Raw genomic sequence first — 14,359 nt, forward strand, 5'->3', positions numbered from 1 at the left:
ATTTTCCAAAAATGTCCATCAGTGTACTTCCTGGATGTAAAAGATGTTGTTGTTCACAATGGATTTAATGTAGTTAACTACATTAAGTCCAGGAAGTACATGATTAAGTTTCAGGAAGTACATTGATGCCCCGAGCTTATTGCAGTGAAAACATGCATGACATCTAGAAGAAAAACTAAAAGAAAATCGTGAATATGAATAGTTACATCATAATTAAGTCTGATTTAGTTTGTCAGGTATCCAAAAACTTCATTATTTTGACTTAAAAGTCTAATGATGTAACTCTAAGATAGGTCTGTGTCATAGTTGGTGGCTAAACGTGGACTACATGTGTTACATCATTAGTCTGGAAACTCAAAATAGACTAAAATAATCTGAATTATTGATTAAACTTTTCATATTTATGAGATATATATTTTCCAAAAATGTTCATCAATGTACTTCCTGAAAGTAAAAGATTGTTTTTTGTTCACGATGGATTTAATGTAGTTAAATGTAGTCCATATTTAACTACTGACTATGATGTAAACCTATCTTAGAGTTACATCAATTATCATTAATCGGTCTTAATTATGATGTAACCATTCATATTTATGATTTTCTTTTAGTTTATTCATGCATATTTTCACTGGAATAAGCTTGGGGCATTCATGTAATTCCTGAAAGTAAAAGATGTTTTTGTTCACAATGGATTTATTGTCGTTAAATTTAGTCCATGTGATAAAAAGAAAAATTAAACCTGCGTAGCTCCTAATTTGTCTTAATATCTACGTCATTACCATGACGTAGCCTATCTTAGTGTTACATCATTAGTCTTTAAACCCAAAATAATGAGGTTTTAGCATACTTGACAAATTAAATCATATGTTTTGTAGTCTTGTAAGTCTTAATTATGATGTAAATATACATATTTGTTCACAATGGATTTAATGTAGTACCACATTGAATCCACTGTGAACAAAAACATCTTTTACATTCAGGTTCAAGTACATTGATGCCCCAGGCTAATTCCAGCTAGAACATGCATTAATATTTTGGAAGAAAATAAGTAAATATGAATATTTACATCATAATTAAGACTTACAGTTATGATTTAGTCTGTTAAGTATGCTAAAACCTCATTATTTTGAGTTTAACGACTAATGATGTAACATTAAGATAGGCTACATCTTACTTCCTGAAAGTAAAATGTGTTTATGTTCACAATGGATTGCATGTAGTACTACATTTCAGGAAGTACATTGATGCCCCGAGGTAATTCCAGCTAAAACATGCATGAACTTCTGGGGAAAAACATTTCATAAATATGAACAGTTACCTCATAATTCAGACTTACAATTATGATTTTGTTTGTTGGGTATCCAAAAACTTCATCATTTTGACTTTTGAGAAGTCTACTGATGTTACATCAAGACAGGCCTATGTCATAGTTATGATGTTAAGACAAATAATGAACTAATGAACTTAATGAACTAATGAACTCATGACATATAGCCTAGGTCATTATCATGATGCAGGCCTATCTTAATGTTACATCATTATGACTCTTAAAGTAATGAGGTTTTAGGATACTTGACAAACTAAATAATAACTTAATCTTAATGATGATGTAACAATTCACATATATATGAGATGTTATATTTTTTTTCCCAAAGTGTTCAGGCATGTTTTGGCTGGAATGCTTGCTGCGGCAGTGTACTTCCTGAAAGTAGATTATGTTTTTGTTCACAATGGATTTACTACGAGATCATAGTTAAACCCTTTCTATTTACCACCACAGTGGGGTGCCCATAACACACTGACTCGACTGTAAATAGAAGCCACTTTCAGTAAGTCCATCAAGAAGACTCAGAAACTTTATGATCCAGATATACAGTGTGAGATGTAACACCAAATTTGAGTAACAATAAAAGAACTACGACTCTGATTTAGCATTTTAGTATTTTATTACTACTGTACATAAAATACAATGAGCAACAACATGACAAAGGAGCAGCTAATACCCTCTATCCTTACCTAACTAGATGATACTGACACGAGTACGCCTATACTGTTCTGAAGTAACATGTTACACAGCATTTAAAGAGGTGATTCTTGTTTTTGTGTTGTTTTTTTTGTTTGTTTAAGTAATTACACTAAATTCTATATCTATGAAAAATAAAACATTTAGTGTGGTCCCTTCTACATACAAAAAGCAATATCATATAAATTACTTTACACAGTATTGAAAAAACGTAAACATTATATTTGGCAAATCGTTGTCAGTGACGTTGTTAATTGTTATCACAACTGTTTCCTTTGTGCCAGAATAAGAGGAGCGTGTGAAAGCACAGGTACTAGGTGCTGCACAGTGGTTGGCTTTTTAGTTGCGGAGTAAAGACAACAATGGTTTGTGTCAATGAGGGAGAAAAGGGGCAAGAGTGCAGTGAAAGAGGGAGGGCTGGGTAACACAGTGGGACGCTTCTAGCGAGTCATTCATCAGGAGTCAACACCACGAGTGTCTGATGGACATAGAGTAGACAGGACTTTTTTTGTTCTCAGGTTTTCACGGTGTTTAGTGGAGTCTTCATTTCATATACGCAGTGCACTTCTTTAAGTGTAAAGTAATGACAAACGGCTAATAGAACACAGGTTTACTAGCTGCCAAAATGTGCAAGAAAAATGGATTTGAGAGCAAGTAGTCTAATTTTCACCCACATTTGGCCTGAAGATGGTATTGTTCTTAACCTCTGCACTTATGCCTTGTGAGATTTTCCTGAATTGCTTCGCTAAAGTTAAAGAAAAGTTGTCTCCACTGTGTTTTTCTAGAAAAACTGTACACTTCAATCTGAACACACTTGGCCCCTTTCCCTCGAGAATGTACCTTTTATTGCATTAGCACGACCAAAATCTTTCCTATCAAAATTCCTACAATAGAACTTAAAACAATGTATGGAGTTGAATTGCAGAGACTTCCATGAATAACAGACAAAAAAGCAGTGATTTCATAGCTTCTTTTTCCTGAAAGATAGTCAGTTCGCACTTTGAGTGGAATTAAGTTTATGGAATTGACAATAAGGCATTCCCAAATAGTGAGGAATTAAGATGAACATACAAGGAGTTTATCAAAATAAAGTGGTTGCTGTACAAAGGCATCAGGGGCTGTGTAGAATATATCTTCAGTGTCATGGAAATGGTGTCAGACCTCTTAAAATAATCATAACCAATATCCTTTCAGATAATTTGAGCTTCTGCTTGAAACTTCCTTTTGTTTAAACTAAAATGGGAATCGGTGGTGAATGAAAGCAGAAGAGAGCATTTGAATGGTAGTGTACACGATTTGTCCCAAAGTAAGGATGGGTTTCAATTACTCAAATCGATCATGAGGTGCTCATATATCTGAGTTTTCCCCTTGAAGCTGGACGCGAGCAGGAACACCCGGTCGTCAATGGAAACCAGAGAGAACGCACGAGGCGCCTGGATATTCAGCTCCTGGGATGGGATAAACTGGCCCCTCTTGGTGTCCCATTGGTAGACCTGCGTCAGTGAATAATCGCTGCCCAAGATGGCGTACTGCCAGTTGCCGATGGAGACGGGCTGGAACACCATAGAGCCGCGGGAAGGAAATGTCTGGACCTCCTTGAACATGGCGCCGTCCCAGCGCATCACCTTGGAGTCCCCGATGAATCTTGTCAGGCATATAAACAGCTCACCTTTGAAAAGGACACAGTAGTGAAGGGACCCTTTAGTTTACGCATTCAGCTCTAAATCTGGAACTGAAATAGACAGGCTCACAAAAACAGTTTATGTAATTCCAAAATAATTCATAGCTTGTTATTATTTGGAAAGAGTCACTAATAGACGAGCTGTCCCCTTAGAAAGAAACAAGGCAGATGATATTATATCATTTATGGGCAGGTTTTACAACAGTGGACAGTTTTTATTGCCTCTTACCACCTTAAAAAGGAAAGTGTAGTGAATTACAGCGAAGAGTGTGACTTGTGAATATTACAGACACCGTATAAAAGAAAATGTTAACACTGGATCAAAGTCTGCTGTTAATCAAAAGACACACCCAGCAGGGCAAGAAGTATTCATATCCTTGAGGTAAGTTAAAGTAGCAGTACAACACTGTGAAATAACAAGTACAAGTCCTGCACTCAAAACCTTACTTAAGTAATAGTATGCAAGTATTATCAGCAAAGCTTACTTTAAGTTTGTCAGTTGCTTAAGTGTACTTTAAGTTTGGATTCATGTAATTGCTGCATTAATGTGTATGATTCATTTTACCGTTGTATACGTTTCAGGTTGAGCTTGTACTGTGTATGTATACTGTAGGGTAGTTTAATCCACAGCAATGCATCATATTATAACTTTTTTAATGGCTCAAACAGCCTGTTGTCAGCTTGGTTACAATTTTCCAGCTTATTCAAGATCATTTATTTAGTTTAAGAAGAAGGATTTTCTGTTTTTCTCAACCCATGAAAGAAAAATGTAAAATCTCAGCCCAGTAGCCATAATAAAACACGTATTACATTACATTTAGATTACATGTATGTAAGCGGACTTTCTCATTGGGACAAGGAAGGAATGGTGGTGGCATGACACCTGTGTTAGGTGGCGGCCAAGCGAGAGACCACTGTTTGCTTTCTGTTTCAGCTGGTTATTTTAGCGAACCACTGAGTTATACTGCAGCTTTAATTGTGGAAACCAAACTAGATATTTTTAAGATGTCGGGACATTTTCCGAAACCTAGCCAGTTTTTTGTGCCTAAACCTAACCCAACAAGACAAAAGGCTGACGTTTAAAGAAGTGTAAAGTTTTAACATATCTGTGGTTTGCAGAAACAATGCATTTAGACTTGTGATTGGGTTGCAAAATCACCAAATTTGGAGATACAGTACATGGTTGTCATTGGACAGAAAGGCGATGGAAAAATTGGTATCTTAAAAAAATAACCCGTAACTAAAGCCGTCACACGAATGTAGTGAAGCTCTCACCTTTGACCCGAAAGTGTTTGACGGAGAAGACGTCCTCCATATCTGGTATGTCAGTCCTGCGGTCAAACTGCTTCTGGCTCCTGTTCCACTGGTAGACGACCGGCCTCTGGGAACTGCTGGACAAGATCAGGTGGGCTTTGTTGGAGATCTCCAAATACTCGACATCTGTGTCCCGAAACCATGGGTGGAGGGACTGGTGGGAGTAGAAGCCGTTGCCGTTCCATTTGTAGACTGTTGTGGAGCCGGCCTGCGAGAGAAATAAGTAAAAGATGTCCACTGGTCACTTTTATTTAGAACACAGAGGATGAGGCCAAACGTGTGTGTGTGTGTGTGTGCGCGCGTGCGCCAACCAGAGTGTCCCCAAACATATGGGGGAGCATATGCTAACATTTGGATATGCCAGGTTAATCAGCAGGAGCAGACACAAACCGACTGTGCTGCACAGAAAAGGACACCAGGGGGAAAGACTGGCTGACATGGTGGGAAGAATACAGCCGTTTAGAGGAGCAGGGGCTGGACAAAATAACAGAAACACCTGTACAGTATGAAGTAATCAGGTACCTTTATGCCCCTGATTTTTTCAGGTACTTGAGTTCTGGAGAAGCAAAGTGGCCAACCTTGGAGCTGTCGGCGATGACAAAGAAGGACTCCCCGTCGATCAAGAACGTCTCGATGTCGTTAGGTTTGCGAATCTTCAGGATGTCGATGTCCTGGATCTTGATGAACTTGTTGGCGGAGGTGTCGCGTTTGTAAATGTGCGAGCCCCCGAACAACTGGGCCACGATGACAAAGAGGTGGTTGTCGATCACAAGGGGCTTGCAGACCACGGTTGAGGTGCCTGAAAAGGGAAAAGAGAAGAGAGGACAACAGAGAAAAATATGAATACGAGACAGTTAATCATTGATACTGAAGTGATATACTGACACAATACAATCAAACCTCTGCCTCTCATTCACACAGGATTTTCCCATAACATCGATGCTGCTCTTTAGCTGTTTATGAGCTCACTTTCAATGGTGTCGTAGGTTCTGAAGGTCATCTCCACGTGATCCCATTCCAGGAAGCTGCACGTCCCAGCAAACGGTTGGGCAAACACAACATATTGATCTGTACCAAAGGTGAACGCCTCCACCGAAATGGACTCAAACTTCAGCGACTGATAGGAGGCAAATTCTGCAAAGCGTGACACAACAATGAATAAGTCATAAGAAACAAGACATGACGATAAGAAAAGGAAGGAAACGAGTGTTGAATAGGTGAGACGGTTAACTGAGGACAGAGAGCCAGTGTTATTAGTATAATGCTTCTCAGGCAGGGGGCCCACACACAGTAAGATGATACCTGCTGTGATGCAGTCAAAAGAGTGTGGCAGCAGGTCATTGAGCTTCTTCCCCTGCTGAATGGGTGGACCGCTGCAGTGGATCTCGTCCAGGGTGGCATTAGTGTGGTGCATCCACTCCACCAGCCACTTCAGCTTGCAGTCGCATATCAGGTTGTTGCCCCGTAGATCGCTAACACGCATGGACGGATCACATGTGAGATCAGTTTCAGATAAATGTATATCTTAAAGGAACAGTTCACCCAAAAATGAAAATTCAGTCATTGTTTATATCATATTACATATCTGACTCAATCCTACTCACTGGACCTTTTACACATAATAATATTAAGATTATATCTCCCTCTTCAGTTTCTGCTCATTGTTCTGCTGTCTGTCCCCTTCCACTCCTCGGCTGCACTTTGGCTTCGAGCCAGGAAAGCCACAACAACAACAAGTGTTCTATCTTCCTGAGTCGTTCGTGCTCCTTGCCCACTCTCAATCTGAATTGCCGTTGACCTTGGATGTGTGTATTGAATCCACACACACACTGTAGCCTGCATTATCTCAGCTGATTGTGGCAGCCAGGATCCAATTCTTTTCTCTGTAATTGACTTGTTTACCATTTACCCTGACATTCTGCCAGCCTTACACAAGCTTTTCCTCTTCTCCCCTCTTCATCTACATCCTCTTTTTCTTCTCTCTTCGACAATCTTTTATTTATCTTTCCATCCTGGCTACTTACTTTTACATCCTCTGTTGGTGCGGGAATCCGTCTCCATTCCTTTTTAGCACTACTACCTCATATTATCGCTGTGTATTTTAATCCCACAGTTTAAGAAAGGAGCAAGTAAGATAAAGGAAGATTACGCTCAACATTTGCCTTAAATCCTTTCCAACCCCTCCCAAATGAATCTCTCTTAGTACCACCAATTATTACATGACAGTACCATTGTACCACTGTACTTGTCTATTTCAGAATAAATGCCACTCAAGCAAGCTCAGTAACAAATTAGAGCTGCAATGATTCATTTATTAGTTGTCAACTATTGGTTTCCTTACTCCTCTATGACAGTTAACTTAGTATCTTTAGTTTGTGGACAAAACAAAACATTCAAGGACCTAAAGCTGCAATATGTAGTTGAAAATTAAAATTATCAATAGAATAAATAACAGTTTTGTCATTATGACGTCCATGTATTGGGTTGTAGAGTTAGCTACCTAAAGCTCCTGCCGGTAAGACAGTAATACTGACACTTCAGGTTTACCGGCTAGTCAAATACTGATGCTTTGGGATTGTAGGTTGGGTCATCCACCATCCGAAAGCGTCAGTATTTGATGAAAAAAATCTAATATCTTACCAACTTAAGTTAACATGCCAACCAGCTATAGTCCCGATCCATCCCAGTCTAAAGCTCCTGTGATGGCGGGTATAAACACCAACACTCCCACGGTGCTCCAAGCTCCAAGCTCCTAGCTAACTAGCTAAAGGTAGCTGCTCTCCAGACAACTACAAATCAACACGTACATGAATCCACAGAAATTGGTGTTATAGTATCAATCAATCAATCAATCAATCAATCAATCAATCAATCACTCAATCACTCACTCACTCAATCAATCAATCAATCAATAAGAAAACTGATTAACTGATCTCTTAATGTTTGGTGCCTCTCAACAAAGAATGAAAGACAGACTGAACTCACACTTTGGTCAAAGCGTCCATGCCCTTGAAGACATCTTTGGGCAGCGTCTCAAGGTTGTTGTAAGCCAGACTCCTAATCAGAAAAGAGGGGAAAATAATGCACAAGAGATTAAATTAGAGGTCCTCAGACCGTCCTCTTCACAGAATGAGTCATTGCACTGTATCATTCTGTTCTGTTCTGTTATCTGACCTGAGCAAGAGGAGAATAAACAAATACCAATCAGAATACAAGCAACCAAATGTAAGGGAGGCACAAGTCAGAATCTGAATGCCCTGACCATATTAATGGGACAAAAGGCTAAGTGGTGAAAGAGAAGGGAATTAAATCATTAGGAATTTAGTAATTAAGGGGCCACAATTACACTGAGTAGAGGGAGTGAGGATCATTTGCTAGAAAAGGGTGACATGCTGTTTCTTTAATATTAAGCTTATCCATTACATGGAGATGCTTAGATTTGATTCCCAAAATACAAAGCACTGTTTTATGCTTTTAACCAACTTCTCCAAGGCTGTCAAGTGGGTGATATCTTTGCCAGCCAGCTAAAACCAACCAGCCAACCAAGACTGGCCCCCTATGAGACGTTTAATTTGTGAGCGAGGGACTTAACTTCAAAACCAGAAAGAGATGTGAATGAAATGAAATGTCAGCGTTATTCATGAAGGCTGCATTATTTATCTGAGAGTAGGTTTTCCAGGGAGAGAGGCCATTTTGCTTTGAGTTTGTGCAAGAAAGCACTCTCCAAACAGATGGGAATAAAGCAGCAGAGTGGCCGCGAATCCAGCAGGAGCACTGCCTGTGCCCTTCAATAATGTATTTATTGTATGTGACGCATTTTAAATTCCCTCTATCAGTCTTTTTGTGTTTGTTACCTTACTCAAAAAACAACTGAAAGTATTCACGGAACAGGAAGAGAGCACTTTATCCCACCATGTGGTTACATGGGACTTTTTGAGTCACGTAAGAACAGATCTTAGTGGTAAATCTTACAGCTGTACACATATTATTAGTTAATAACTGCTCATTTTTCAATAGATTTAATCCTAAACCAATGAGACTAGACTGTAGGTTGGTACACCACCTTTTAAGATCATTGATTAAATTGATGTGTGAAAATGACAAGTTGCTGTGTACATGGGGATTTGTGCTGGACTATCCCAGAGCAGAAACTTCCTGGAGTAACAGCGATGACAATCATCCGGGAAGTCACTCATGAACTCCCTCAGCTGTTTCCCTTTCCAGTGTTTATGCTAAGCTAGGCTAACTGTCTCCTGTCTGTAGCTTCATGTTGAACACGACAGTGGTATTGATCATCTCACGTGACTGCTGGCAAGGTAGTAACATTACATTTAAAGGGTAACTCCACCAATTTCACACATTAAAGTGAGTTTACAGTTCACAGGGAGTACAACTGCATACTGTATGTGAAAAAGTAGGAGGCCTGTAAAGCCTTTTGTGGTTCAAGAGGAAGTTGCATGTAATCTAGTAAATTGCCTCTAATGATGTGCCTCAGTGGATATGTTGCATCTTGGGTAATGTAGGAGGCAGTCCACAGGGTCGAGCATTTAACTCCTTTAATGTTGTTGGAGTCATTATCCACAGTTAATACACAAATGATCAAAACCAATACAGCAGAACTAGAGACATCGCCTTTTTTATTTCCTTCCTTCCTCCTTTTTAAAATTGGTGCCTACATTACCCACAATACATACAGCTTCCTCTGGAGCCACGAAAGTTTTATATACTTTTTTACGTATGCAGTAGTACTCCCCAAGACCTGTAAACACACTTTAATGTGTAAAATCAATGGAGTTACCCTTTAACTAAGGGCATTACCAGTCTTAGTGTAGAACACCAGTACCAGCTTTGCTATAGTTACAGGGGAAATGTTTTTAATCATCATTTCAGATGTCTGCTGCAAGAGTCATCAAGGTGGATTGTTACATGCTATTTGGCAGCTTCTAACAGACAAGTCACTGTCAATAAAAACTGTCAGTGCTCAGAGTATAAATGAAAGCAGGCCGTTATCAAGCCACACATCCATTCAGACATGACAAGTCATACATGAAGAAGGATGCATGTATACGGAGCATTTGGCTGCACTGCTCTCACACAAAATGTGTTTAGAACGACCCGTCAGACACTTAGGGACAGATTATAGGTCACTTGGTTTAAGGTTACAGTACAGTTATATTTAGTCGTGACCTGTAGGTCACTCACGTTCTCACCTATCTTTGGTTTTGGCAAGCTCCGCAGTTCAGGGATGTGAAATCGTGTTTATGAAACCACTGTTTATAAACTGCTGTCTGGCTTTTTCCTTATCATTTCTGTTCACAAAGAAAACTATTTTATTACATTTAACCATTACTACCAAAAACTACATATTGATGAAAAAATTATGACGGTTAAAGTCACACAATCTTTCATCAAAAATGTGTTTAGAACCAGCTCTGCTGGCCCACTGAGTCAACGTGACATCCACATCTGCCCTTCAGCAACCCGATCCAGCTGACACCTACAGACAGTAACCTTGGACATCACCACTGGCAGCAGCACTTCTGCCTACCTCTGCAGTTCAGACACTGACAAAGTGGTACAGAGAGAGAAAAACAGGAAACTGATGCATAGTTTTATGTTAGAATACCTTAAATAATAATATCACATTACCTCTCCCAAAGAGAAATGACTTCAACAGAGAGGTTTAGAGGGAAAGATATAGTATTACATTTTTAAAACTGGCAAAGAAGGAAAGACGGAAGGAATAAAGGAGGAGGGAAGGATGCAGAGTTTTCTAACATGGCCAACAGAACCAAAATACTTACAGGTGTATCAGTGCTTTCAGGCCCCGGAAAGCAAATGGGGATATCGATGCGATTTTGTTATTTTCAATAAATCTGTGAAAGAGACATATTTCATAGATCAATTAAGATATCCGCACACAAGTATTAAATATACTGCGACAGTAAGAATTGAAACCCTTCAACTTTCTGTACGTCTTCTCCCCTGGCAGTTGTGAGAAGCTGACAGCAGTTACAGTGTGTTACATCCAGTACGTTCACATGGGAAAGAAATGTCTAAATGAATTATACTGTCGAGGGCCTGCACAACCAAACAGGTGTTTTCAATTATTGTACTGGAGCTAATTAGGCTCTGGTTGACGTAGAGTGGAGTTAGGTTGGGTTCTACATAAGCTCAGCAAAAATTATGAACTGGTAATCAGGTAACATAAGTGAAAGCAGCTGTGTGGGTGACACATGGGTTGATAAGGGCTTTAAAATGCCAGCATGCATGCCGATTTGCTTGATTTTTTTGTGTGGTGTTGATGGATGGATGGATTTTTTTTAAAGGTAAAGGTTTCAAATTAGAAATTGAAAGTGTGTTTGATTGCTGTATGCCTTGCCCTGTTAGTACGATAAAGAAAGTGTGCACTTGGGAAACAGTTTGTGTATTATGACCCTTAACCACGCAGATGTATATTTCAACCATTTACAAGTTAATGATAAACACTTACAGATATTCGAGATGTGGTAAACCCAGGAACGCATCCTCATCGATAAGGTCAAGTGAATTTGCTGTGAACAGTCTGTGAAGAAAAAACAAAACAAAACAGTGAAAAATAGTACGTAATTTAAAGCTACAGTCCCCACATGACTCCCACAAAGGGTGCTGTTGTCTCTGTGAACTCGTTTGATCGTGTTCGGTGATAAGTGCTGTGATTTATCATTTACCGATGCAGGAAGTCGCCGACAGAGAGGCAGAAAGGGTGTGAGAGTTACTGTAAAGAGACAACAGACTCATTCAGCATCTCAGCCCACAGCATGTGGCTAAAGAATGAATCAAATGAATAAAACAGAGGAATGTTATATCACTCCTACATGTTTTTCATGGAATGAATGGGAGAGAGAAATGGGTGCCTCCTCCCACATGTTTCTTAGTCACCCTTTAAACCAGTAATGTCAGAATAGAGAGAGAATTGTTAGACCGACTTAAAAAAGGGACGCACAAATGAATTCACTTTTTACAAGTCCATTTTAAAGCGATTGTGTTAACCTAACATGTTAACTTTAATTGAAAAAACTTTTTTCATTTGTGTGTTGCCAATTTAAAGCCGCTACAAGGAACTTTAATCTCTCGTTGATTCTGGGCGCCCCCTGTGGAGAGAAAATGCCTCACACCTCTTGGCCACTGAGCTGGACAGCAGTGTGCATGCGTATGTCAACGTGTGTACAAACGTTTTGATATTTGAATGGTTTCTGTTGCTGAAAGGATGCAGGAGTTGAGATGCTGAAAGGAGAACAGGGCTTGTATTCTGTGACCATATTATTATACCGTTCACTTACTATTTTTTACACTTAGTTCACTTATTATGTTCAGTTTCATTACGTTTAGGCAACACAAATACTTGGTTATGTTTGGAACATGTGTCTGAAATGGTAACTTCTCCCATGTGCGTATTTTTCCAGGCTTTTTCCACAATGGCAGGTGTTAAGAAATTTCCACATGTTAAGTCTTAAAGGGTTATAAATGTGTCTATATACTCTGCTCAACCAGGAGGTAGAGTCGCCCCGAGGTCACGCTCTGGGTCACAGCGGAAGATTGTTTAGCTGCAGCACCGTATCTCTACAGCTGCCTCCCAAACAACCAATGTCACATTCTGTTCCTCCAGCATCTAAACCTTCACTTTATCTCATACAAGAGACGCACTGGTGCCATGATAGGCCAAACTCCATATTCTCCCATCCAATGCAACGTGACTTAGGTGAGCACGTTCCCACAGAGTATTCCGTAGTAATACTACGAGTATTCCGGATTGGCGTCCAACCCAAAGCGTCAGATCTGGAGATGAGACTCAGTAGTCTCCTGGAAGTTACATTTTGCTGCTTGAACTGTAATCTAACTTTGTAATGAAACTCTTCATATCTATCTCTGATTGCATGCTCAGCGAGGCCAGCGACTCTTTGCAGCCACAGTGTTGGCCACAGAGGCCCTATTGATTAAGTGGTACTCTAATGGAGGTTAAGATACTCCAGGTCACCTTGGCAGTAAATAATGACAGACGGGGCGATGCCACAGTGCTCACTTAAGTTTATATATCCTCCTTCTGGTCACAAGTCTTCACGCGCATCCTTACTGATTTAGTGTCGTCTGAGCATATGGAGGAACCGATGCCAGGAAAATTGGGGCGGTGACAGTGTGCTGTAATGTGCAGCACTCCAGCACTTTGTGGATTATAGCAAATTGTTCAGTAGGCTGCTATCTTTGGACAAAAACAAAAAAAAAAGCAAAGAACATGTTCATTATTTATCTCTGCAAACACACACACACTGTCTCTCTCTCCCCACCCTCCCCCTGCTGTTAGTTGCTGTAGCCATGTGGTCTATTGCATAATCCTGACACCATTACAGAGAATCCCCCTTTAAAATCTGCATATCAGCCTCAATACAACTCCTCCAGGGAGCTCATTGTTTTGTTCTGTCTGACACTGAGGATGGATTTACAGACACCCAGACATATAGACATCTAGACATATAGGTAGATAGATAGATAGATAGATAGATAGATAGATAGATAGATAGATAGATAGATAGATAGATAGATAGATAGATAGATACTCACAGCAGTTGCAGGCCAGGCGTGTGAACAAAGCTTCCCCCTGTGATTTCATTAAATCCAGACTTGACAAAAGACCTGAGTGAATGGAGAGCACACATTTAGGATGAGCTTTCTCTCACTTCACCACACTGCATGGCACAATAACAATCCAGATGATCAGGTGCTGGGCTACTCACAGTGAGACGACGTCCGATGGGAACGTGTGAGGCACGGATCGGACATTCTCACACAGGGCATTATCTTTGGTGCAGGTGCACCCGACGGGGCATCTGGGCTGCCTCACTCTCCGTCCGTCCGCCAGAACCAAGCTGACAGCGGCGACCCAAACCAGGAGCGTCCATCCCTTCCACCCTCTCCATCCTCCACTCACTGCTCTGCCCGGGTATCCCATTCCTTCTGTCCCGGTCGAGTACTATCACTCCAGCACATGCAACTTCTCGGCAAAAAAAAAAAAAAAAAAAAAAATCCTCCACAGCTGATTCTTTTCAAGAAAATCTCTCTCTCTCTGTCTGTCTCTCTTCCCTCGTTTGTTTTAATGATAGGGGCTGGTGGTGCTGCTGCGCTCGGATGCAGGCTGGTGTCTATGCGTCCTGCGTCTCAATGGGAAGGCACCAGTCCAGCGGATTCGTTCTGCAGGGCGCAGGATTACAAATGCGGGACAGACAGGACATGAGAACAGAGAGCAGATTTTTTTTTTTTTTTTTTTGTCATGAAAAGCAATTATCTCAACCTCCCCCGAATACAAC

The 14,359-nt window shown here is 40.3% G+C and overlaps 1 protein-coding gene across 1 annotated transcript; it reads right to left on the reverse strand.

Moving 5' to 3' along the window:
- Window positions 1-1,927: 1,927 nt before the first annotated feature.
- On the reverse strand, window positions 1,928-14,004 carry lgi1b (leucine-rich, glioma inactivated 1b). Its single transcript, XM_073488986.1, has 10 exons — window positions 13,790-14,004; window positions 13,617-13,688; window positions 11,512-11,583; window positions 10,823-10,894; window positions 8,004-8,075; window positions 6,321-6,490; window positions 5,988-6,152; window positions 5,597-5,817; window positions 4,980-5,226; window positions 1,928-3,692 (listed from the first exon to the last, which is right to left on the reverse strand). The coding sequence occupies exons 1-10, from the start codon at window positions 14,002-14,004 to the stop codon at window positions 3,343-3,345; spliced, it is 1,656 nt and encodes a 551-aa protein (XP_073345087.1). The 3' UTR covers window positions 1,928-3,342.
- Between the last annotated feature and the right edge of the window lie 355 nt (window positions 14,005-14,359).

The sequence above is a fragment of the Pagrus major genome, chromosome 20 (assembly GCF_040436345.1).
Source record: "Pagrus major chromosome 20, Pma_NU_1.0".
Classification (NCBI taxonomy): Eukaryota; Metazoa; Chordata; class Actinopteri; order Spariformes; family Sparidae; genus Pagrus; species Pagrus major.

Bases quoted from the DNA above. Each gene is read 5' to 3' on its own strand.
- lgi1b (XM_073488986.1), bottom strand. From the start codon at position 14,004: ATGGGATACCCGGGCAGAGCAGTGAGTGGAGGATGGAGAGGGTGGAAG. The intron at 10,895-11,511 runs GTAAGTGTTTAT...TCTCTTTCACAG, and splicing joins TTACCACATCTCGAATATCT to ATTTATTGAAAATAACAAAA. The intron at 6,491-8,003 runs GTGAGTTCAGTC...CATGCGTGTTAG, and splicing joins ATGGACGCTTTGACCAAAGT to CGATCTACGGGGCAACAACC.